This window comes from Orcinus orca, chromosome 3 (genome assembly GCF_937001465.1).
Source record: "Orcinus orca chromosome 3, mOrcOrc1.1, whole genome shotgun sequence".
In the NCBI taxonomy this organism is placed as follows: domain Eukaryota; kingdom Metazoa; phylum Chordata; class Mammalia; order Artiodactyla; family Delphinidae; genus Orcinus; species Orcinus orca.
This window is the reverse complement of record NC_064561.1, coordinates 101,481,686-101,508,760: the sequence shown is the minus strand read 5'-3', so window position 1 is coordinate 101,508,760 and position 27,075 is coordinate 101,481,686. Positions and strand designations below refer to the sequence as shown.

At 35.7% G+C, this 27,075-nt stretch overlaps 1 protein-coding gene and 1 pseudogene across 8 annotated transcripts; one reads left to right on the top strand and one right to left on the bottom strand.

Moving 5' to 3' along the window:
- The first annotated feature begins 3,753 nt into the window (after window positions 1-3,753).
- LOC125963827 (acyl-protein thioesterase 1-like) lies at window positions 3,754-4,428 on the top strand (annotated as a pseudogene).
- Window positions 4,429-6,026: 1,598 nt separating this feature from the next.
- Window positions 6,027-18,379, bottom strand: NUDT12 (nudix hydrolase 12). Of its 8 annotated transcripts, XM_033408454.2 has the most exons (8): window positions 18,229-18,368; window positions 17,404-17,564; window positions 15,626-15,837; window positions 14,478-15,076; window positions 10,918-11,085; window positions 9,778-9,891; window positions 7,142-7,341; window positions 6,027-6,167 (listed from the first exon to the last, which is right to left on the bottom strand). In XM_033408454.2, exons 2-8 carry the CDS (start codon window positions 17,464-17,466, stop codon window positions 6,057-6,059), a joined length of 1,467 nt encoding a protein of 488 aa, XP_033264345.1. In that variant the 5' UTR covers window positions 17,467-17,564; window positions 18,229-18,368; the 3' UTR covers window positions 6,027-6,056. The 8 variants fall into 8 exon arrangements, with proteins under 8 accessions (XP_033264345.1, XP_033264348.1, XP_049563327.1 ...); XM_033408457.2 differs by lacking the exon at window positions 17,404-17,564 and having other exon boundaries at window positions 18,280-18,379; XM_049707370.1 differs by having other exon boundaries at window positions 17,404-18,373.
- Window positions 18,380-27,075: the final 8,696 nt, after the last annotated feature.

The following is a 27,075-nucleotide window of genomic DNA, read 5'->3' as shown; positions in this document are numbered from 1 at the left end:
AATAATTAATAGATTTGTTTTATAGAACAGTCTCACCTAGTATTTTGCTATATTCACATTAGTAACACAGTTCTAGGACTAGATGTCTACTGTTGTTTACAAGATTTAATCAAGTTTATTTGGCTTATTAACAAACTTATCTTTTCTCCTTCTAGCTCATGGTCTCACCCTCTGTTGCTCCATTCTTTTCTGTCTTCATCTATGTCCCTAACCTTATCTTTGAAAAAGTTACTTAGTCATTTTTCCAACAAAATTAAAAATGCAAAGACTGGTAATATTAGACAAGTAATAAAAATAGATGTTAGGATAGATATATAACTTTAAATCTGAAGATAAAAAATTATTGAACTATATTATATATTTTTGTGTATATATTAAGTCTGTGTGTGTGTATATATATAAAACGTATATGTGTGTGTATGTATGTACACAAATATATGTGACCCCAAACTATAAGATTAGAAAGATTTAAAATATTTAAATAAAAAATTTAAGGCTTCCAAATATGGCAACTTTTAAATAGGTTTTTGTATTTTTTATTTACACATCTTTAATTCTAAACAGGAGGATGACTGAAATTTGGCTTTTTCCATTTTTCAGAAAACATTTATCAAAACATATTTAAAAACCACACATAACACACAAAGTAGAAAATAAACAAATAAATATTTTAATGTATTGTTACCTTCATTTTCACTAGAATACAATCATTGCACTTGAACCTCTAACATTTCTTGGCTATTCCTTCTACCTGTGAGTGGTTATCCACCTCTCAGAGGTTAGCAGTTTAATAATTATTAAAACAATAATTTACTTAGATGCTGATTTTCCCTGAGTACAGGATTAAATATCCAAAACTAAATTTATAATCACATTCTGTTGATATTTTATGTTTTACTTGGCTATCCTAACACTATGAAAACCTGGAATTTTATGATGTAATCTTAGAATCTGTAAGTATTAAAAGTACATTTGGTGTAAAACTGAACCTCGAGTCATTATACTTTGTAATAGTCAAGGCACATCATTTTCTGTATACTTATGTAGTTCAAATTTTTTTTTAACTGTTGCATAGTTACTTTATTTTTTAAACTATTTTTATATAGGAGTATAGTTGATTAACAATGTTGTATAGTTTCAGGTGTACAGCAAAGTGATTCACTTATACATATACATGTATCTATTTTTCAAATTCTTTTCCCATTTAGGTTGTTACATGATATTGAGCAGAGTTCCCTGTGCTATGCAGTAGGTCCTTGTGTCATAGTACAAATTACATAGAAAATTCAGGTGGAAAGAAATTTAGCTATCACATGTTAATATACCATATGTCTAAGATTGTTCCTATCACAGGCTGTCTTTGAGCTATAAAAGATCAGACCCCATTCAGTATAACCACCAGTTGTAGTTCAGAAACCTTTGAAGGGCATTAGACTATTTCCTTTCTGTTAATGGTTCCATATATCCAAGAAATGTGTATTAACTCTTCCCTAAAATTTCAATGTAAGGAACTTTCAGATTACCTGTATCTGGGATAATGCTTCCTGAATTAAAACTAAGGCTTTATATTCTTCATACTAAATATTTTCTGGCATTTCAATACTTTAGTCTCAAAAGTGCACTCAGAAGATATTTAAATAATACAACCAAAAGATGAAAATGGCAAAATTCTAGATCTAAATTGGAATGCCCAAAATTCTTCTATTTGCAGCAATCCTATTTACTGTCTGATATGTATGTTTTTCTGGTTTACATACCTAATGATCTGAACTTCAGTCAGTTTCTCCCAGAAGCCTTTCTATTTTCCTCCTTAAGGCCTTTTGTCCCTTCAGATCTTTTTTTTTTTTTTTAAAATTTTTGGCTGCGTTGGGTCTTCATTGTGCATGGGCTTTCTCTAGTTGCGGCGAGCGGGGGCTACTCTTTGTTGTGCTGCACAGGCTTCTCATTGTGGTGGCTTCTCTTGTTGCAGAGCACGGGCTCTAGGCACGTGGGCTTCAGTAGTTGTGACTCGCAGGCTCTAGAGTGCAGGCTCAGTAGTTGTGGCACACAGGCTTAGTTACTCCACAGTCAAATTTTATTATGTATCTAAATGTCTTATGTAAGTCTTAATTTTGTCTAAAGTCCTGATATCAATATTTTCATCAATTACTAAGAAAATCATTGTTCATTAGTAAAATAAAGTTTTGTTTGAGAAAGGTATTATTTAAATGAATTTTAGTACCTAAATTTTAATTAACAGGATTTGGTAAATTAAATTTATTCTTCTTATCACCCCACATATACTTTGAGTAATAGTTTTTACTTCCTATTAGAGGGAGAATCCTGCACTGGGTTATACAGTACAGACTGTTGTAATTAAGTTAATTATAATTAATTGTATTAATTGTAAGTGGTTGTAATTGTGTGACTTTCACCAATTAATTAATTAATTCACCTTTAATGGATAAATTAATTAAATTCACCTTTCAGGATTTCCTTTTCCTTATCTATAAAAAAAAGGCAGTGAACTACAAATAGTGTCTTTAAGTTCTTTTCCAGTTCCAACATAGAATAGTAAAGAGCCGAATTATATAAATTTATACATTTATAAAGTACCTTTTAAAACAATTTCAAAACATCCTTATAAAATATGACAGTTTTATGTTGCAAAATTGTGAAATGCTACAGTTTACTTTCTCTAAAATCTTACTGTTTCAGTTCTAAGATATGCTTATTAAATAAACGTTTCTTAGAATGTGTTGAAATAAGGCCAAAACCAAGATGTTGTATTTGAGTTTAACAAATGTTATTAGTAATGATTATATAATTTTCCCCTAATGAAGATACATTCCCTTATCACAAAATGACATAAGCCAGTGTTTTTATTAAATATGTAAATCTATCTGGGATTTTATTTAATATTTGACCTTGAAAAGAATTCCTTGTAGATATGTTTAATTTCACTGAAAAAAGCAGAGACTCCTGATTTGTCTTAAGAACAACTTTGAGTAGAGCTAACAAATAGATATGTTAATTAATTTTATGTTTAAGAAGGGGGTCCCAGACACAATGGTATTCTCTCACTGAAGTTCTCTTTCCCTGAGGGCGTGGTATAGTGCTCACTAATAGAGTTGTTAAAATAGAAAATTCTTAACACTGATCAAAACAGACTAGTAGTAACACTGTAACAGTGCCACTGTTAGAACAATGGAACCAGGAGAAAAAGTGGACTACAATGGGAAGATGAGCAAAAATCAGCTACTGACAACCAAAAGGACCTTCATGATAACGAAAGTATTAAAAATCAAGCTCAAAATTCATTAAAAATATTTTGTCTCATTTCTCAAAAAAGACCTTTAGTGAATGGTCTTATGCTTACAAGAGGTGCTGAAATTTAGGTTTATTTACATTTTCAGCACATACTTCTTTACATGATTTCTCTTATTAGAAATACGGTTTTGTGAGATAAAACTGTGGAGCACAACTCCCCCCACCCCAGAAAGTTCAGAGAATGCTGACCCAGATTTAACAAAATCTGCGGAAATGTTATAATTTTTAAAAATATGAATTTTATCGTTAAGATGGAAGGTACATTTCGAAAATATTTCGAAAACCCAGTATGATATTTGTGTTGTGACGTTCTAAAACGCATTAAAGATTTCTAATCTCACTTGAGGAATAAATGGGATTAGAAATCAATTAGGGCGGGGTCTGAGGGCGGTGCGGCGCCGCGTGGGCGCGCACGCGCCTGAGCGTGCGCCCGTGCGCTGGCGGGATGCGGCGATCGCACCGCTTTCCGCTTCGGACGCGCGGTGGGTCGAGCCGGCGTCTGTGCGGCAATAACACGTCGACCCCGCTGCCCGCCATCGTGCCCGTCCGGAAGGCCTCCGCTGCGGTGATTTTCCTTCAAGGATTGGGAGACACGGGACCGGTTATGTCTGTAACATTAAATATGAACGTGGCCATGCCTACTTGGTTTGACATTTATTGGGCTTTCACCAGATTCACAGGAAGATGAAACTGGAATTAAGCAGCAGAAAGTGTAAAATCTTTGATAGAGCAAGAGGTGAAGAATGGCATTCCTTCTAACAGAATTATTTTGGGAGGATTTTCTCAAGGAGGAGCTTTATCTCTGTACATGTCACTGACCACACAGCAGAAGCCGGCCGGCGTCACCGCTCTCAGCTGCTGGCTGCCGCTGCGAGCTTCCTTTCCACAGGGTCTTATCAGTGGCGTGAATAGAGACATTTCTATTCTTCAGTGCCATGGAGATTTGGATCCTTTAGTTCCCCTAGTGTTTGGTTCTCCACTGCTGAAAGGCTGAAAACCTTGGTAAATCCAGCCAATGTAACCTTCAAAACCTCTGGAGGCATGATGCACGGTTCATGTCAACAGGAAATGATGGATATCAAGCAGTTCATTGATAAACTCCTACCTCCCATTGATTGACGTCACTAAGAGACCTTGTGGAGAAGTGCACACCAGCATCATCGTAGAGTATAAGCTTTTTCCTGTGCCCGATCTTGAAACCTCGCAGTGTTAAAATGTTTTGCAAATACACACCAATGACACAGACTAAATGAAGCTCCTCGTGGGAAATTTATGATCTGTTAAGCTTCTATCTATAGTATGATCCAGAATATACTAGTATTAAAATAGGTGAAGCAGCTAGCTTCTTTCTCCCAAATGTAATTCAGCAAAATAATAAAATACTGCAACCAGATTTTTTATTACATCACTTGAAAATTATTAGTATGCTTAATGAAAACTTGTTCAGGTATAAATGAGCAGTTAAGACAGGTTATGCATGCTGTGACTTAGACTCTGGACTTATCCCCAAATTTGTCACCATGCAGTATCTGCATTTTTATATATGTGTTCATATGTGCTTAATGATTATAATACATCGTAAGAATGTGTTATTACATTATTCCTAATTATAGGGATAATGCTTCTAAGTGTCATGGCCCTTTTATTTTGGGGACCAGGTTTTTCTTTCCTGAATATAATTTCTATTTAATATTCTTTTTCCTCTCTAGAAATGAAATATGTTCTTTCTTTTTTATCCTTCATAACAGACCAAATATTGCCTACTTGCCATAAACATCTGCTGTGAATACATGCTGTAATTTGACATTCTGAATCACAGACATGATGGCATTGAAAATGTATTTATACTTGTAGAAAGAAACCAGACATCCCTTCAAAGTTTCTGCACTACTTCTTAAACTGGACCTTTGTCTGCAGTTTAGGCCTGCAGAGTTACTAGAATCTTCAGTCCAGGTAACGAGAATAATTCTGTGGTAGTATTTTTCTGTAATTATCTGGAAGAATAATTAGGTCATGTTCTAGTATGTTTTGAAATATTTAAGACTGATCTTACAAACTGTCATTTCTAAGATGATTTGCTCTAAGATGATTCTCCTCGTAGCACAGAGTTTTAGTTTACTTATTTTGCACATAGGTTGGAAACCGACTGCTGTAGGAAATGAACAATCCCATTCAAAGAATCTGCTTTACTTTTATCTGCCAATGGACTTATTTGAAATTTTCACTGTAGCCAGAGAGGATCTTTTTAAGTTAGTTTTTGTGCAAACATAAAAGTAGCAATTATTTGATTTTAAATAGTTTTTTATGGTGTAGTTACCACCCAGGTTAATATGTAGCAAAAATGTACGCTTGATATTTCTGAACTGTTGTTAATTTTTCTGCTGTATCCCAACTGACCAGAACACTGTTAGGAATGCTTTATAAATGGGTGCTACTTGATGATGGAAACGATTTTGTATGGACAGTATAGGATGTTAATAATGAAGCCATATGTTTATGTCTGGATTTACAGTTTTTAAACAATCATTTACTAAGTCATTTTGCTTTTATCTTTAAGAATATAAACTATTGTTTCACACATATCAGCAAGATCTAATTTATGGCAAGAAATATTCTGTTGAAATGTTGTGCTGTAATGTGGGAAAATGTAAATCTTTTTCATGGTTTCTATCAGTGTGAAATAAAATTTAATTTTGACTTAAAAAAAAAGAAATCAATTAGACATAGTCAAAGTTTAGTTATTTGATTTAGAGATTGGGGTTCATTCCAATCCAGTGTTTGATTAGTTGATGTGCAATAGCTCGGCTTGGTGGCACAAAGAATGCCTGCTGCTTCCCTTTGGTCAGAACATCCACAACCTAAAATACACCACAATAAAACGTATTAGGATTTTAAAACTGTCTGTCATACTTAAATACTATTTCTATGCTTATACAATTCAACTAAAATGTAATGACTTTTACAGTGAATAACAACAGGAGAAAGTAATAACATCTATATTCAACATGCAAAATTTAGTACACTATTTTTAGTTGCTTCATTGAGTCAGTGATTCAATTTTTAAAATATTCCAGAAAGACATTTTTCCTGATGAAAATAAGGTTATGAAAAAGCAAAGTATATGCTACACATTTATTTTCAAAGTGAAAATCAACTTTTGGAAAAAATTCCCTTTTATCCTTTTATAAAATTCTGGAAAAAAAATCTAATTTCTACTTTTTTTGAGGTTGAGCATAAAATAAAATTAATTTTGTGTAAGCGAAGTCACTAAGGATTTCAGGTCTTCACTACTGTAGAGTATCCATCTGTTTTCTATACAAAGACATTGGGTTATACAAAACACAGACAAGTAATTTATCTTTCATTGTATTACTTAAGGATGAGTTTTAAAAAGTTCTGTGAGTGTATCTGTTATACAGTTTCGTCAGTCTTGTCAAGTACATTTAAAATGAACAAGAACTTTTCAAAACTTATATGCATTTTTACTGATATTTTTTGAGTTACTTGCTTTAATGCTACAAACTAAAATATGTCTAATAATAATATTCCTGCTTCTCATCTCTGAAATAATGTTCACCCATTTTAAGGCCACTGAAAGGTATCATTATCTCAAGGAATGGCATTTGAAATGAGAAAACGGCACAGAATCATCATTACTAGAAGAATCTCACAGAAGGAGTTAACAGTGGACACATCAATTACATTGTAATCCATGAATGATGAGGGGGCCATAGCCATTCATTCAACTTGTTGAAAACATGTATCCTTGCTACATGCCCAAACCAACAGAGTCAGAGAATCAATAGAAGAAGGAAATTAAATTGAACTTCACCTGTTCTCTAGTGAACCAGCGGGCATCCTCTATTTCATTCTTGTCAACTTTAATTTCTGTAGACACTGCCACAGCTAAGCAACCAATCATTAAGGAGGAGGGCATAGGCCATGGTTGACAAGAGACATACTGAACACGGCCAACTCTGACTCCACTTTCTTCTTCTACTTCTCTCCGAACAGCATCTTCTATTGTCTCCCCTAACCAAATGGGGCAAAAGAACAAGTAGCTGATGAACATACCCTGGACATTTTGTGCTCCAAATGGTTCAAACATTTGGAAAACACTTTGGACAGAAAACCAATTCAAAGAATCAGAAAGCAGAAGCCTAAAACGAGATTGGAATTCAAGAAACATTATTTCTTTTTTTTGGTGGTACTCGGGCCTCTCACTGTTGTGGCCTCTCCCGTTGCGGAGCACAGGGTCCAGACGTGCAGGCTCAGCGGCCATGGCTCACGGGCCCAGCCGCTCCGCGGCATGTGGGATCTTCCCAGACCGGGGCACGAACCCGTGCCCCCTGCATCGGCAGGCAGACTCTCAACCACTGCGCAACCAGGGAAGCCCAAGAAACATTATTTCTTATATGACTACCTACAGAATCAAAATGCCAAGAAACTTTTCATTTCATAAAGGTCTAAATTTGTTATATTTTAAAAATTATAACATCTACGACTATCCAGCACCTACTTACTGTTGGCTAAACACTATGCAAACACTTTATATATTATGTTGTTTATGTAGCTAACCTTTTTCTCACTAAAATCTCGAAACATTTTTTTATGTTGTCAAACAATTATTGCAGATAACTCTTTTCCAAAGAGTTAAAAACTACAATTTTAAAAACAGCATACAATGAAACTCATTATTTTTCTCTTACCAAATGATTATTTTTCTCTATATAATTGTTGACCCAGCTATAATAAAGTAATGCCTATAAATGTAATTTATATTTCTGATTTGTTGAAACTGAGAATTAGAATAAAGGGAATAGTTTCTAAGTTAAATTTATCTGAAAGTTTAGAAATAGTTTGCTATTTAAATACAGCTTTCTATTTCAAATAGATTGGTAAATTTCCTATATTAAAATTAATTTATATTCATAAAATTAGTGAAAAGATAACTCATAGACTAGCATAAAATATTTGTAAGACCAAACTAAAGATTAGCATACAACACATATTTAAAAACCCCTAAAATCAATAAGAAAAAGATCAACAACCAAAATAGGCAAAGAAGCTAAAAATGTAAAATTCAGGGAAAAAGAAACTGGATGCCTAATACATATTTGAAAAAAGATGCTCCATCAGCAGGGAAATAAAAATTAAAACGACAATGACATAACCATTTCATAACCATCAGAATGGCAAATAAAAATCTTGATATTCCTAACCTGGTGAAGATGAGGAATAATAGACATTTCATATACTTCCAGAGGGAGTGTAAATTGGTAGGAACACTTCAGAAAACAACTTGGCAATATGTGGAAAAGATTAAGATGCTCATATTCTATAAGCTAGCAATTCTACTCTCAGATATACACCCTATGGAGGCTTATACCACTCCTTGCAAATGTGTACAAGGAGTAGTTCAAGATTATTCACTGCAGTGTTGTTTGTAATAGTAAAAGCTTTGAAATAAACTAAATGTCCAACAGCAGAATTGGATAAATGAATTGCAGAATATTCATAAATGGAAGGCTATACAGCAGTTAAAAAAAATGACCTAGAGCTACTTAGAGGCAGCATAGAAATTAACAGCATGGACTCAGAGCCAAACTGCCCAGGTTTGAATCCCTGCCCTATCACTTACTAGCTGTTTGATCCTGGGCAAGTTATTCAGCCCCTGTACCTTAGTGCCCCATATGTAAAACTGCTGAAATACCACCTACTTTATAAGCTTGTATGAGGATCACATGATTGAATACAAAGAAAGCCTTCAGGAAAGTGTGGCACTACATATGTTTAGTACTATTATTATCTATCAATGTAGATTAATATTGGAAGTTGAGATTAAACGTGTTAATTAGATATATTAATTCATTTATTCCGCAAATATTTACTGAACTACTATAACATATCAGGCATATGCTCTAAAGGTTTAGGATAGAGCAATAAAACAAAGTCCTTGCCTTTATGGAACTTACATTCTGGTACTAGCAAATAATAAACAAATAAATAGGTAGATAAATAGATAAATACATACATATATACCATGTTAGGTGCTGATGAGTGCTGTAGGGAAAAATCAGACTGGATGACAGGGATTGTAAATGCAGGGTATAGGGCTAACTAATGTATTTAGGGCTATCAGGGAAGGCCTCTCTGAAACGGTGACAATTGAGCCTAGTACAGAAGGAAGTGAGGTGTATATCATGCAGATACCTTGGGTAAGGGCAATATATGAAAGATATATGAAAGATATATGAAAGAGCAAATAATGAATTTTTAAAACACAAAACTATTCCACTGGTAAAAATAAAAATTATATCATCTAAAGTACACAGAAAATATTGAAAAATATCCCAGTTTTATAACATAATTTATCAGAGATTATTTCTCAAATGCTGTCCAAACTTTTTATTTAGAAATTATAAGTTAAATGAAAATTACTATAAAAATTATTAAGAAAAGGCTTACCAGGTTCAATAAATCCAGCAAGGCAGGTAAACATGCCTGGAGGAAATCTTTTCTGCCTGCCTAAAAGACATTTGGTCCCATCTGGATGAATAACTTGCATGATTACTACTGGATCTGTTTAAAAAAAAAAAAAAAAAATCAGATGTATGAATGACAGGAAAAAATAATTTAGACTCACTGTGTAAAGTCACTGTCTAGTAGGATAATAACAACATGCATCTCCTGTAAGAATAAGACTTTTGTCTAGTTACAAGAGACTGTTTCTTTCTGCCAGGAGACAGAGTATTTCAGGAAAACTGCATAGAATATTGTCAGTAAGCTAAAGAAAGATCATTTTTGTCTTCTTTCTCATCTTAATAGCAACATTCATTGTGTATTTATGGTATGCTAGGCTTATTTTTATTTTTTAATTAGAAAGAAGTTTGAGTAGGTAATACATGGCATGGAGAAAATTCAAATTTTACCATAGCAAATGTAGTGAATTTCCCTATTCCTTCCATCGCAGTCCTTAACAAAATGTTTTTAAAAGATAATGTGGCTCTATGATTGAGTTTAATCCATTAAAAAAATTACTTTAAATAATAGTTCCTCTCTCGAGAAGTCACTAATTCAGTAAATTTGCCTCACTAGATCACAACTGAGAACCGGTAATCAAATGTAAAAGGCTCCTAAGCAGCAAACATATATGTCACTAAGCCATGCACTTTACTCCCAGGAGACCTCCTCAGGTGTTGCTGAGTCTATCCATTTTTCACACAACTTTAAAGGGCTGGGTTTTCAGATTTCTAATTCCACAGCCAACTCAAAGCACCAATTAGGAGGAGAGAAAGTACAGGCAGACACCAGCAGTAATGAGAAGCTAGCTCCAGGCTCTACTGCTTTGGTGATGCCACAAGCAGGTACTTTGAAATCATGTATCTCAATGCATCAAATTCATGCTGATTAACCCAGGGTTAAGAAGGGTAGTAAAAGTCATCAAAGTATGTAATACTTTAATAATTATAGTCTTAATAGTTAAATTAAACATGCTTTCAATAAAAAGGTAAGCCCCTCAGCAACTCAAAATCTTGTCTTTCCAGAATGCCTTATTCCCTAAGATTTCCAGATGGCTGAGGTTTCACTGTAAAAGAAAAGGCTTACCAACTCTTGGATATGATGTATTGTGAACACCATGGAGACTAGGACAGTCTTCTTTTAAGCATACTCTTTTATAGCCACCCTCTTCAATTTTAGTTGCACTTCCACAGGTTGGGCAGAACTTATATCGACTGTGCCAGGCGAGGACAGATCTTGCTTGAGCTACAACCCCTACGAGAGAAGCAAGAGAAGTTTTACTTCTGTGACAAATTGTAAACAAATTAATATAGAAGTAAAATATTCTTAGGTCATAATAAAGATGTACACTGTATTTTCTGAATAGCTGTGTGCTCAAGGGTTTTATTATTCCTATTTTTATGATCTGTATCTTTTAAAGTAAAAGATTTAATTCTACAGATGACAAATGAAAATTAGATTTACCTTTAATTTGGACTAATAAAATATTGTCTCTCATATAACTCTCACATAAGATAGATATACTGGGACTTCCCTGGTGGCTCAGTTGTTAAGAATCCGTCTGCCAATGCAGGGGACATGGGTTCGATCCCTGGTCCAGGAAGATCCCACATGCCGCAGAGCAACTAAGCCTGTGCACTACAACTACTGAGCCTGCGCTCTAGAGCCCGTGAGCCACAACTACTGAGCCCGCATGCCACAACTACTGCAACTTGCGCACCTAGAGCCCATGCTCTCCAACAAGAAAAGCCCTGCAATAAGAATCACGTGCACCGCAATGAAGAGCAGCCCCCGCTTGCCGCAACTAGAGCAAGTCCGCGCGCTGCAACGAAGACCCAATGCAGCCAAAAATAAGTAAATAAAATAAATAAATTTATTAAAAAAAAGACAGAGGTACTAACATCTGTATACACTGTATTAGTTTCGGCATTTACTATAGGTGATTTGTAAATTTTGGATATGCATGACTCTAGCGTATAGTGACTTTACAAATAGTGACTTTTATAAAAATACACTACAAAGACAGTTCTTAACTTAGATTTGGGCCGTAAAGACAATATTACTAGGAAACTGTAGGAACCCGTCTCTACTTTCCTTGGGACTAAGACAATACTGGTCTGTGTCACTGTGGAACATATTCTGTTTACAACTAGAAACTACATAGAATAATTTTTTAAAAATATTGTGTTTACAACTTTTGTGATTAACTCTGTTTATGACAAAAATGCCTAATAGAATAAATCTTAGAATATGTACACTTTGTCTACAGCCTTTACCCTGATACTTCAAAAAAGAATTAATATGGCCTGACCAAAAATACTAGAATTGGGGCAATAAGCGTATAAATGCTACATTTCAAATGCCTGACAAAACCTCTCTCCTAAAATAGATTATTCGGTCTAAGGATTTTGGAATAAACAAAACAATCAGAAACAGCAATAACAACATTTTAAACTAGGAAAAATGCAACTAATAAACCATAAATAAAAACAAATGTAACACTGAAATTCAGTGAACCATAGGCAACATTAAATATCTGCCTGCTCTGTTACTGTGTATTATGTAATTTACCTCAAGGTATCGCATTATTTCAGTATGATCACAATACAAAAAGCTAACATTTGGGCTTCCCTAGTGGTGCAGTGGTTGAGAGTCCGCCTGCTGATGCAGGGGACACGGGTTCGTGCCCCGGTCCGGGAAGATCCCACATGCCGCGGAGCGGCTGGGCCCGTGAGCCATGGCCGCTGAGCCTGCGCGTCTGGAGCCTGTGCTCCGCAACGGGAGAGGCCACAACAGTGAGAGGCCCGCATAGCGGGGGCGGAAAAAAAAAAGCTAACATTTATTGAGTACTTACTATGTGTCAAGCACCTGGCAAAGATCTTTACATACATTATCTTATTTAATGTTTAGAGCAACACTATAATGTAGGTACTATTATTATCCTCATTTTTGGGAGGAGGAAACTGAGGCAGACAGAGGTTAAGTATCTATGTAAGGTTACAAAGCAGCTGAGTAAAACAGCCTCAGTTTCCTTACTAGCTTTTTTTTAAAGATCTTTTTGATCTTAAAATTATATATACAGCTTCAAAGAAAGGATATTTTCTTTTTAAAAGTGTTGTGTTTTTTCCACAGATGTGGGGAATAAAACATACCACCCCAGATTTTGGGATGAGTGCTAAGAAGTCTCTGGAAGAGCCTACCAGATCGCCTAAGAGAATGTGGACATTGAGAAGTGACCCCTTCCTCACCTCTCATTAACTCATCAGTCTACTGTAATATACCTTCTATTCCACTGACACTCCTCTCATCAAATTCATCAACAGCTTCATGTTATCAAACCATAGATTCTTAAAAAAAAAAAATCTTTGTCATCTTACTCAAATTCTCAGCAGCATTCAATATATTTGACTACTAATGACAAGAAATAGTTTGCTCTCTTGGTTTCCATGAGCACATTCTGTTTTCTTCTTACCTTGCGGCCGCACTGTCAACATCATCTTTGATGGCTCCTCTCCTATCTGACCTCTAAATTTAGGGGGATTCAGGTTCTTTTTTTTGCTTGCTTTCAACTCTCTAAGTAATCTCAGAAATTTCCTGGGATTTAAATACCACCTTTGTGTTGATGACTGCCATACAGGTATATTCCAGTTCCTCTCCTTAGTTCCAGATTCTATTTCCCTTCTCTGAAAGTTAACATGCCCAAAGTGAAAATCTTGATTTACTTCAAGTCTGTCCTGCTTCCCTCACTCTACCCATCATTCTATATTATTTTATCAAGAAAGAGTACTACTATCTACCAAATTACTAGAGTCTCAAACTTAGCAGTCATTCTTGATCTTTTCTTTCATTATTATATACCCCATACCCACTCCATTAGCAAGTACCGCTGATTTGCTCTCCAAAATATATCTTGAATGTACCACTTTTCCTCCATCTCCCCTATTATCATCTTAACAACTCAGACGTAGTCTAGGTTACCAGCATCTCTTTCTCACTTAAAAGTCTCAACCTACTGTTCAAGCCCTATCAGTTCTACCTCCTGAATATCGCAAACTCTCCCTTTCTCTCTACTCCACTAATCCGAGCCACTGCAATCTCTTACCTGGGCTACTGTAATCTCCAGTCCCCTCTTAATAGGACTCTTGACTTCCACACTTAATTATCTACAGTTCATGATCTACAAAGCAGCCAGAGTGAGGTGTTTTTTTTTTTTTTTTAAACCTAGGCCAGGTTATAACATTTAAATGGAATTTAGAATAAAATCCCTCATTCTTACCATGATATATATGACCCCACATGAACTGGCATAGCAAGCAACAGACAGCAAAGCAAAACAGTCAGGGTCTTTGCCATTATGCTCAGTGTACAGCAGGCACTCAATAATCATTCACTAAAAAATCAAGTGAAACCAGTATGCATTAGGGTTAATTCTGGGGAAACTAATCCTGGCTGATTAAAACTGCTATAACCACTCGGGAGAGTAGTCCTCTAGGGTGAGAACTTTAGGAAGTTTCTAATGAAGACAGCCTAATTTCATTGCTTCCTGGAAAGAGTGTGCTTCCTAGAAATTGTGGATACATGCAATTTCAATCCAGTACCAAAAATCAGATTATTACCAATACAAGTAAACAGTGTTCACTTCTTACCAGCTTCTTTTTCTTTCAATTGCAGAAGAGCTGGCATTGGAGGATGAAGAAAATAGCAATTTTCATGTCTTTGCTTAAATTCTTCAGCAGCAACAGGATCTATACCTAAAGCAAACCAGGCAACCAACGCATCTTTTTCTGCATCTTTTTCTTGTGAGACTTCCCCAGCATAATTAAATAACTCTTTTTTCATTTCAAGTTCTACTCCAAGGAAAATCAAGGTGATCTTCTCAGGCTGAGCCAAATAATCCTTTATATCTGTGTAGTTCAGCTGACAAAGCCTGACTTCTGGCTGTTGGAAACGTTCTTCATTGCCACCTAGAGTAACCAAGGGATTTAAATCTGAGAAAAGGATATAAACTGTGGCTGGATGGCTTTCTTTTGCTAACAGCCAGTCAGAATTATTTCTTTTTTCACTTTTCCGGTCCAGTAGTGTCTTGCTAAAATAATTTTCACATTCTTCCATTTCACTGGTTAGGAACCAAGGCTTCTTCCCACCTTTAGCATTAGCTAGTAAATTAGCTATATGCTTATAACCCCAAAATTTAGCAATATCCAGTGCAGTCTGCCTTGATTTATTGATAATGGATCTGTCACACCTATGGATGGAAGCAAAAAAGTAAAGAAACATTTTCTTCAGTATTTATTACAATATTTCCAGATGTACGTGTTAGCCCCTCTATTTAATAATTGCATATATTTCTTTTTGTTTTAGCACATAATATACTAATGGAAAGGTAAAAGAGACAATCATAAATGATTAAAAGTTAGAGACAGCAGATATTTAAAATTTCTGGAAGATTATTTATAAAATAAAAAAAGCATACGTTTTATGTGCTATAATGAGATATTAAATTTTTACACGGAGTTTTCTATAGTCATAGTGGGTAGATTTACACATTCTATTTGGGAGAAAAAAATTAATTTAACTCAATTTCTTTGCTGTTAAGTATGAAGAGTTAATTTCCCAATTAAAAAAAGTTAAAAATTTTTAATTAGAAATTATGCTATTATATAACAAGACTGTTCAATGAGTTATTTACAAGCCCAATGTTATAAATATGGCTATAAGAAAAATTTAAAAGAAAATACGTAAACCAGAAATTAAACCAGACACTCCTTCAGGTGGTACAGCCTAAAATGTTTACCCTTTCTCAAGCAGAAACTGGACAACATCTGGGTGCCCATTCCTTGCAGCATACATTAAAGCAGTCCAGCCATTTTCAGAAGTTTCATTGAGAAGAGATGGAGAATGACTGAGCATTACTGTTAACCTGGCAATATCTCCTTCTGCAGCTGAATAGTGAAATTGGGATGTAATTTCTTGGTTTGGACTTCTTTTTACAGAAGACATTTCTTCCTTAAAATAGGAAAATAGGAAAAAAGACTCATTTGCAATTGCTTTCTTGTATCAATGATTGACCATTATCAGGGTGCTGATATAATTAGAATATTAGTTATGGTTTCTAAAACAATATACTCTTAAAAAGGTAACTAGTAGTCAACTGTCATCACAGCATACATTTCAAAACTGTTATCAGTTGAGAATTTTAAATATAATTCAACATGGGGGATGTATAAAATAATGTATAAAGAACTTTGGTGGAATACAGTTGAAGGGGGTGACATCATTGGGAGGGGGAATAAGGTAACAGACATTACAAAGAGGAAAGTGTATTTCAGGCAAACCAGAGGGACTTCAATATGGATCAGGGCATGAGGGGAGTTAAAGCAAGCAGACAGAAATAAAGACAGATGTTTTCAGCAGATGCCAAGTAGTATTCTTAGAATCTGTGGTACTAGAAACAGATCTGTCCTCTCAGGGAAATTATGATCCTATTCAAAAAGCTACGTTTCACATGAAAAAAATTTATTGCTTTACCTTGCATAGTTAATTCTGCTAATCCATCAGGGAATGATTTTTGCTCATGGTGTGAGGTAGGGGTCACGATACATTTTATCCCAATAGATAATCCATTTGCCTCAGCATCTTTCTTGAATTCACTATCTTTGTCCCATTACATTGCAGTATTATCCTTTTCACAAATGAGATGACCATATATTTTGGACCTATTATTGGACACTGTTCTATTGGTCACTTTGTCTATACTTGAATCACAGAAGCTTTTAAAACCATTAACTTCGTCTGCTTTGTTACTGTTATTTCAGTAAAAAAGAAAATAATTGTTCCATACCTTTTAATAAATGTTGCCTAATTGTGGACTGAATGTGGTAGGGCACAAACTGAGCTTTTTTGTGTGTGTGTGGGTGGAAATGGTTCATATTTCAGTTGTCTATAAACTTCTCAAAGTATTTTTTGTAAGGTATGTTTTTTTTTTTTCTATGAAATTCTATTAAGAAAAGATTTGGGATTCTAACTAGGTTTCTACCATTCTGAGCATAAGGTATTGAGGCTAAAGAGAAAGAAAGGTTATAATCCATAATTTTTGACAGCAGTTGTCTCTAGGGTTCTGACACTGCAATTGTGTTGATCAGTTGTGTAGTAGGAATAGCATGACAATATAAAAAGAAAAAAGTGGGCTTTGTGTCTGTTTACCTTACCTGTTTATATCTTTCTGCTACCTATAAATAGGTCAAAACTACTCACAGGAAGAGAAACAAAATATTGAAATTCTGTATACAACTTAAAGTGGGAGTGACTTCTAGATTAGAAAACAATTTTTTATTTCTTTTGATTTACTCTAGAATTTACTTCACCATTCTCTTCATATTAAGATTCCTAAATGCTTTAAAAACCTTATGAATAACGAAAGCTACAACTTTTCAGGACTTTATTTTGCACTGCTGTATACTGACTCATGTATGGTCTCCCTTTAAAGTTGCCTTTTCCTTAAAATCATATCATACAGGTTCTTCAGTTAGGTTTTTACTTCAGGCAATATTTAAGTCATGGTCACTTCCTTACCTTCTCCACAGCCCACTCAGTGCAGGTTGACTGCAAAACTGGCCTCCAAAAATATAGTTCCATTCGCTACCCCCAGCGCAATGCTTATGCATACAGTAGTCTCAGGTGAAAAGAAGTGGAAAATGCACTTTCTCCCTTAGCTTTCTCAGCAGAAAAGCCATCTAGAAATAGAACCATTACTCATTCCAGAAGAGCACACAAAGTCTAAAGTCCACCTCTACTGTTTGATTTACTTTTTCACTTCTCATTGTCAGGTTCTCCTGAAGGTAGGGATTTGAAGGTAGGACGAGGTGATTCAGTTAGCTAAATGCTGCCCTTGCTGTCCAAGAACACGGACTATCCTGAGAAGTCATTTTAAAGAATCTTGAGTTTAAAGAGTCTTAGATTTAGCCAAACGAACATCCATTTTTACGGATGTGTACCCCGGTGCCCCTGACTGGTCCAAGGTCACATGGCTCAAGAGACAGGGCAGACCTCAAATACAGCTTTGTCACTTAAGTCACCGACCATTATTTCTTGGGCGTTCAAGAGGGTTATCTAACAGACCAAGCGCCACCCATTGCACGGTCTCTCCAATGTCTCCAAACAGTCAAATACCTTGAGAGTTTATTGGCAGTACTGTGAGATTACTTCTATTTAAAAACGTGAAAGCACACATGAAGCAGCACTTCTTTTTCCCCACCTCAAAGACTGCGCTGGATCGGCTGAGTCCCCAGCCCAGTCCCCGGCGCCTGGGCTGCAAGTCCAAGCGCGAGGCTACGCCACACCACCCAGCAGGGAAGGGCCCGACAGCGCGGAGACCCGAGAGCACAGAGAACTGGTTACCAGCTCCAGAAGCGGCACTGGGCCGACTAACTCGCCGCTGCTGCTACTAACCCACAGGTGACCAGAACAGAAGAATGCAGATTGTACTCGAAGACCCAGGAAACCCCCACGCTCGCTCTTCCCGGCGCCGGATGGAGCCTCTCAAACTTCCGGCGAAGGGCCGGTGTCCTCGCACGGCTTTATGGGAGGTGTAGTTTGAAGGTCACGGACTGAGAGATTCGAGAAGGCTCGGGGCTTGGCGGATAGAGGCTTTGGGGAGCTGGGGCAGGAGGTCCCAGCTGAGAGCACCGGCTTCGTAATGGTGAGTGAAGGGCTGTTTGGTTTGGTTTTGTTTTTTTCCTGGTGAGACCGAGATGTGTAGAGCGATGAAAAATTATAGGTCTGTGAAAACGGTTTTAAGTTCTCCAGAATTTCACATCTAGCCCCCACAAGCTTCTCTCGGATATAGTTCAGTGCGTTGGAGTGTTCAAAGCATTCTTTCTTGTTAGATAAACCTGGAATATTGGTTGGACCAAGTCGTTCCAGTATATGACTTTAAACAGGTTATTGGCCTCGAACCTCAATCACCTCGTATGAGAAATGAGACCATGTGTTGATGCCTACCTCATTAAGTAGTCCTCTAAAAAGTTTGTCAGTCGCCCAAGTTTAAATAGAATAACATATGTACACACAACGCAATTATTATTGTTACTGTTATTTTTTATTTAATTTCCCATGTTTTCGTACTTCAAAACCTACACAAGTTAAGTGAGTTCGAAATTACAAAGCTCGGCGTTGTTAGTCGTCTAACTCCCAGATCAGGTATTTTTTCTTTACTAAATTGCCCCCTTGGCATTCAGTAACAGTTAAGGAGTCTCAGGGTTGACCATTGCTTCCTACCCCGATTTTAGGCATTGGAAGTTCTTTCTTTTCTCAGTGGAGTTTTTACGTGTGCGCCGACATTGTACTTCCATAACTACTTTTTTATAACTTTGTTCTATGTTTCTTTCTGTGAGTAGTTGTCTTCAGTCTTTAATGATTTCAGTGATGAGGCAGGAGGTCAGAAATACTTTAAGTTAACTCACTTGGAATACCCAATCTCTGTATTCAAACATATCTTAAATAAGTTGGTTAACGAACGCACCTATATAAATCAGCTAAACAATGATTAATATATAGCCCTCTTTCCAGCCCTTTGGATTCTTTTGAAGTAAATTCCAGACATCATATTATTTTATTGATAAGTATATAAGATTAAGCTTTCTGGAATTATGAATATATATCTAAAATATAAAAGGGCTTTTAAAAAGAACATAACTGCAATATGATTAGTACACTTAAAATTTTAACAGTACTGTAATATCATAAAAGAGACATTCAATGTCAAATTTAATTGTCTTAAATTTTATTCCATATTTTACAATTGATTTACTGAAATCAAGACCTAAACAAAGTCTCCACATTACTTTTGGTGTATTTATTTATTTATTTTTTGCGGTACGCGGGCCTCTCACAGCTGTGGCCTCTCCCGTTGCGGAGCACAGGCTCCGGACGCGCAGGCTCAGCGGCCATGGCTCACGGGCCCAGCCGCTCCGCGGCATGTGGAATCCTCCCAGACCCGGGCACGAACCAGTGTCCCCTGCATCGGCAGGCGGACCCTCAACCACTGCGCCACCAGGGAGGCCTACTTTTGATGTATTTCAATCTATGATCATATAGAATTTCGTGCATTCTGAATTTTGCAAATTGTATGGATACCTATGATGTCCTTTCTCCTGTCTTTTTTTAACCTGGTAGTTAAATCTACAGGATTATTCAGATTGAGGGTTTTTTGTTTTTTCCCCTGAAAAGACTTCATAGGTGTTACTGTTTACTTTCTACTGCATTACTTTAAGAGACATACACTATCTGGTTATCTTTCTGTCATGTTATGGCTGGTTATTGGGTTCAGATGTTGTCAACCTGATAAAGTTTATGATAAACAGCATAAATTCTCCTTCGCCTTTTTAGCTAATAGTTTTAGCAGCCATTGATGACTGCTATGTCCATGATTTCATTAGGAGGTGCAAAATAGCAATATTCTTATTTGATCATTAATTCTACCTTTACTAACAGAAATTCTTTTATAATAAAGAACTTTACATTTTTAAGTATTTGTACAGTTTTTATAGGAAGAGTAAGATAAAATGTGTGATTTTTCTCCTTTATTTCTTAGTTTTCAGCATGAGTTAGTTCCCTTGTCACCTTCAGGTTTTTAAGTATATTTATGAACTCATGGATGTTAAAAATTTTAATATATATCTATAATATTTATTACTTTAATGCTCAAATTGTTTCTTCTTTGGCCAGTGGGAACTCCCTCAGGTGGGCTCCTGAATTCTTGTGACCAGGCCACTGTAGTGTTTGATAGTTTACTTCCTTTCTGGCATAACGAAATGTTTTTAGACTGATTTTGTAAATATTCTGCACATTCCTGGATTCAGCCCTTTCTCCAAGGAGCATTGGTTCCTTTTAGTAAGAAATGGTATTTAGATACCACAGCCTTTGTACTTGGGGTGCTCATTGCTAATGGGGTACTAAATACTTCTCTGCATGTAATCCTCTTTTAGGGAAGTTGAATAGATACAGATCCTATCCAATAGGAGTCTATATTCCAGGGGCAGTAATGCTGCCAACATAGATATTAATGCCATTATGTTTTCATTTTATTACTTTCCCATTTAGAAACTTAAAGGTTCCTCAGTACCTAGGATAAAAAGTTGAAATTCTTTAGATTAGCATTAGGTACCTTCCTTAATATGGACCCAGTGTATATTTTTAGCTATATTTTCCCAAGAATATTCTGTATAAATTGTCTCTCTGATCCTGCCAAACTGGCTTATAACTGACCTAGGTAGGATACGTCTTATTCTTCCTTTCCTCAATACTTTTGCTCAGGCCACTTTTCCTAACTTAAATGTTTTCCCTTAACTAAATCCAACCCATTCCTCAAAGCCCATCTCAAGTCCCTCTTCTCTTTGTTCTTCTAGATCATTCCTGACCATATGATTATCAGTTTACCACCAGCATTCCCTTTCTCTTGCCACTTCAGTGTATGCTAGCCTTTCTTCTAGCTGCCAGCAACGGTATTATTATTGTTATTTTTTTGGCCTGAGGGCCTTTTCTTGTCACCAAATCCCACTTTGTCTTCCTGCTCAGTAGATCAGCAATGCCAGATAAGTAATACTGCCTGGGAGCAGCCCTAAGCTGATGACTGACATGAGTGAGTATATAAATTCCTCAGCCTTTCTCAGTCTTTCACTACACTGGCTACACTGTTCTAGACTGGCTACCAGATTCCCCCAGTGGGATTAGGTTCTTTTTATCTACAGTGGACACTTGATTAATAACCAACCCTTTATTGATGGTTTTCCCTTCCCTGTCTCACTTCCAACCTCCCTTACTATTGTTTCCTCCTAGTTAACCAATTGCATGTGAATCCTTGTCTCAGGATTTGATTCTGGGCAAAACTAAACTAAGACAAGGATTTTTCCTTCTTTGAATTCATAACCTCTATTATATAGTAGTTAGCTTCCTCTGCATAACTTGAGAGAATCATTAAATAAACAAATCACTATTACCACTCTTCGTGGAACACATTCCTTTTTGTTTTGTATATTAGACTCAGTGTTATTGCAAATCAATGCATGGAATTTGGATTGATTGCCTTTGAGTCAAATAGTTTGGAGTTCAAATTTGAAATCACTGTTTTCTCTGCTCATCCATTGCATCAATTTCCAGAATGGTTTATCCCTCCCTATTACCAGACCTCTAAGACCTCATGGACCCTTTGTTGCAGTTTTTAGTTTTAGCTGTTTTTAGATGCTTAAACTTTTTCTTTTAGTTTTGGCACCCTGCTAGTGAATGTTGTGTGTAATACATAGACTATTTCTTAAGACAGAAATATGCCAGCCGTTTCCTGCAAATTTAGTGAAAATATGTCTAGTCAATTTTCCTTCAACTAGATAGAAACTTTATTTTATGAACAACATATAAATAAATGTTTATGTAGGTAATTTTACTTGGTGATTAATTTTATATTACCTGGAGATATGTCTCATTATTGCCACATATTGCTTTTAAATTTTTGTATTAATACTTCATATATTTTTGCCTTTTTCTCTAATAGATTTTATTTTATAAGTGAAAAGAGTCTAATTTAAAAAAAATTTTCTACAGTGATAGCTGCTTTTCTTTCACGTGTAAGGACACTTAATAAAAGTTGGTGGTTGATAATGAGATATGCTGGGAACTGTGCTTTAAACAATTTAGAGGTGAATTAAAAAAAAGTGAAGGTCCCTTGAACTCTACATAAGGTCTTTGATATAAAATAATGTCACATGTAATTACAGATAGGGATCTAATTTACATACATCATACACATATTCTACATTCTTGAATATACCAAGTTTGCTCTGGACTTTGGGATAGCTGGTCCCTCTTTTAAAAATACTCCTCTCTTAGATTTTCTAATTGTAGGCTCCTTTTTGCTATTCATGGGTTGTTCAAATGTCACCTTTGTAGAGGGCTTCCCTGATGACCTAGTTTACAGTAGCTCTCCCACTGATATTTTCTTGTTTCTGGTATTCTTGTTTTTGATATTTCTTGTTTCTGTTCTTTATTTATTGTTTGTCCCTCTTAGAATGTAAACTACTACATGAGAAGGTCCTCATTTGTCTCATTTACTTCTGTTTTCCCAGGACCTGTAATTTTGATTGGCATATAAGAAACATTCAGTTAATATTTGTTGATGTTAAGTAAATGGTTGCTCTCTTATTAAGTCAAATGTATTTTTGATGTTGCTCCCATACCTTGGAAATTAGAACTTCTCAAATGGCATGCATCTGACTTTCTGTGGTTATGTTTGTGTGTTTACGGAATTTAGTCAGGAAAATAATATCTGGTTGTTCCTTTCAGGGAGCTCATTGCCTAATGAAGTAAAACAGATGATAAACTATTACATGTTCTATGATAGAGTGAAGACAAAGTAGAGAGCACATTATGGGTACCCAATCTACACTTACATGGCAGGGATAGAAAAGGTACACTGGAGACCTAAAGTTCTTACCCATGTCTTATTCTTCTCTTCTTCCAGATCTGGGAAGAGGATATGGCCCGTGTTCCTTAAAGCTAGTCATGGCCTTGTGATTAGTTATAGCCAATGCAAAGTGGATAGAAGTGGTGCTCTTCTGGGCCAAAGTAGTTACGAAATGGTACATTGTGCTCCAGATCTTTTTTACCCTATTATGGTAATCTGGGTGTGGCATGTTAAGATGACCAAGTCACAAGGAGATAGGACTGGCATTTACCCTAGGGAGGGAGCTACTTTGGAGAGCTATCAGACTTGCAGTGGATTTTGCATAAGTAAGAAATAAATTTTTGTGGTGTGAGCCTCTGAAATTTCAGGGTTAAGTTGCTACCTGGCCATAACAAGTCTATTCTGAGTAATACAGAAAACAGTGAGGAGGTAACCTCTGAACTGAGCTTTGAAGGGCCAGGAAATGAAAGAACAGAATCTGTTTGTCAGGGATTCTTCCTTTCCTCCTTGCCTGGGTAGAACCTGAACTCTTAAAAGAGTAGGAGCAAACTTAGAAATAAAAGTAGGTTAGTAGTCCAGATTTTAAGGAAGTATTAGAGTCCACTAAGTGTCAGATATGTCAGAAAAACACACCATAAAATCCTGATATTCTAGGGCCTTGGTAGGCAGATTGTGGACAGCGCTCTGTCAGCAGTCCCCAACTTGTCCGATTTAAGGCCTATTGTGTTCACTCTGCTTTTGCAAGTGCATTTCTTCTTACTAAGAATGACAGCATGTAATAGCAGTTGACAGAGATGACCAAAATAAAACACTTTACCCTTTGTAATGTGTACATCGCAAAGAAATGCTTTTAATCTTTAAATGTGCTCATTTATGATTTTTATGGGTACCAAGTCACTCTTGTTGAGTTTAATGGTAATTTCATGTCTTATGATTTTCAAAAACAATTTTCAGAGTTTTTCACCGTTAGAAGTATATGGAAATGACTATTTTTTACACAAACATCAATTTAGTTTATGTATTTTATAAAGAATTCTCAAACAGCAGTTTGTTCTTATTTACAAATGGTCTCTCCCTTTTTGCTGTATGAGTTGTATTTTATGAAGCAACACCCATGATGTGAGAAAGAGTCTTGTCTGATCAGAGGCAGAATTAACATTACTTGAAAGAGCAGCCTTCTTTCTGTGTACTCAAGTTAATTGATACAGTAATTTAATCATTGAGCCGCTGCTCACATTTCATGTTTAAGTTACTTACACTTGATTTTATTTTATTTTTTTAGAATGTCTAGGCTGATGAGGATTTAAATGGATTTGTAGCATTTAAAAATGTCCTCAAAACTGATTGCAACATGACATTCATCAGATTCTGTATTCAGTTTTAGTTTAGCTATTTTGAAGCTATCAGATGAAAAAAAAATCTAAGTTTAATATTCTGCAACAGATTTTTTCCATCATCATACTAAAACCCAGAGGAGCACAATGTATTTTTTTTGTTTTAGTCTTCTATTTTTCCTTAGGATATTTTTGACCCCAGATATTTTTTCCTTTAAATTTGACTGAGCTGTGATCATGGCTCTGACCTCTAGCCTCCAAAGAAGAGGAGTTATGCCTCTCAGGAGCGATGCCTCAGGCACTTTGCAAATCGGCTGGCAGGGATTATTTCCCAGGTTGTGAAACGATGACCTTCTAGGGGAAGAGTGAACGTCTGCAGGGCACGTAAATTCCTTCAGCCATGATTGAGAGCTTTAGGCTTGTTACCTGCTCTATGAATCAGAGTCCATTCTATCTTTATGGAAGATGGGTAATTTAGTGCTATATTTAAAGCCTCATGTTATGTGCTCACATGTCAGTTAATTTATTGCTGAAGGTGGATGTATTCTTTTTTTTGAGCCCATATAGGGTTAGTTCAGAAGTAAATCTGGAGTTTTGGAATGAAAAACTGGGATAATTTTACTATGATTAGAGGGCACCTATCCCGTTATTTCTAAACAAAGTGCCCCAGCAGTGCTGTCTGCTGTCTCCAACATGTCTGATTTCAATCTCTCAAAGAGGATTTCTGTTGCCTCCTAAGCTGTCATTACAACAATAATATAATGCTGATTGCTTCAATATTCTCAGAATACGTTAAAAAGAGGAATGAAATTTAAAATGATTAATAAATACTTTTTGAATCTGTGGGATGGCATTTTGTTTTTATTCTCTGAATTGTCAGTCTTAATACAGTAAATTTCCAGAGTTTATACATTTTTAGGATAGAAAACTGATTTTCAATATTGGTAATTTTAACATTAATGCTTAACACATTAATGTTAAAAATACATTCTGTATTTTAAGTTCTTGTGAAAAATCCTTGAGGACCCACTTATTGCCACTATACAGTCTAGCCAGTTCCAATATAAATATGACCAACAGAATTGTGGGAAAGCTACAGTAATTTAAGAGAGAAGCTATGCCACTGAAGGCCACGTGAAATACTTAGAAAGCAGGATAAGAAACTATTACAAAATGCCACTAGGGATAGCTCTTATAATATCCCATTTTGTCCTAGTTAAAAAGTTATCTGCTATGGGTGAAAATATCTCCAGTTTAAATCACAGGGAACTTGACTGGTGATAGGACCATCAATGTGATACATCTTAGGTAAGACCAGGCACTTTGATCTGAAATAAAATTTGAACATTAATTCATTCGTTCAAAAGTAAGGAGTTCTTAAAATGTTGATGGAGAATAGTACTTAATGAAGATCAGTTATGGAAAATGTAGCTAATTTTGTTAAATCCAACTTTAAACCCCCAATGGATAAACCTTAACTTACTTAAGTTATATCTCATCATTCATTCTCTTTTGCATGGTTTCTGGTTTTCTTAGCAAACTAAATCTGTGATATATTTGGATGCAGATTTATTTAAAAGTCCCTGGCCTATGGAATCTGGTAAAGCTGAAAGGGAAAACAGAAACACAATACTATCTTTGTTCCATCACTATGGGATGGCATGGGATAATCGGATACTGATCTTAACATCTTAGTTTAATATCGGACAGTATCTTTCACCCTCACCTTTGCCACCCCCTCCTTCCTCCCCTCTCTCGCATCTTCTGTGATCAAGATTTTAATTTAGCATCCATGAGAAAAAACTGTAGTGAAATAACTAGGACAGTGATTATATTGCTTTTCAAATATTGGTCCTAGTCCTGAAATCAGAATATAATTTCATCTTTGAGTTTTAATGACCTCAAATAGGATAGTAGTACATTATACCTTGATTTGTAAGCCTACTTTTGGAAGAATGTATAAATTGTCTTTATGGAATTGTGTAGCACCAAAATGTAATGAATGATGTAAGTCAATCTGATTTATACTTTACAATCTTTTTTCTTATAAGCAGCCTCTGCCTCCTTGGCATTCCCACTGTGCCACCATCATTGTTTAAGATCTTCTCACTGGGATTACTGCAGAGGCTTCACAACTGCTTTTCTTGTCTCATATCTCTTCTAATTTATCTCCTAGAATACAACGAAAAGAGTGATCTTTTAAATGCAGTTGTTCATTTGCGTAAAGTACTTTATTACTAAGCATCACCTTCAGGACAATATAGATTATGAGGTTCTTTCTTTTTATTTAATTGCAATACCATCAATTACATTTTTGGGGGGACATATCTAGAATATGTTTATTTATAAATTATACACATGTACAAGGTTTAACATTCTAATATATTGTATACAGTATATAATATGTAGAAAAACAGAATTTTGGAAAAAGGAGGTGGTAAGAATAATTGTAAAAGA

Bases quoted from the DNA above. Each gene is read 5' to 3' on its own strand.
- NUDT12 (XM_049707370.1), bottom strand. From the start codon at position 17,466: ATGGAACTATATTTTTGGAGGCCAGTTTTGCAGTCAACCTGCACTGAG. The intron at 15,077-15,625 runs GTAAACATTTTA...TTCCATCCATAG, and splicing joins CAGTTTCTGCTTGAGAAAGG to GTGTGACAGATCCATTATCA. The intron at 9,892-10,917 runs GTAAGCCTTTTC...TTTTTTAAACAG, and splicing joins TACATCATATCCAAGAGTTG to ATCCAGTAGTAATCATGCAA.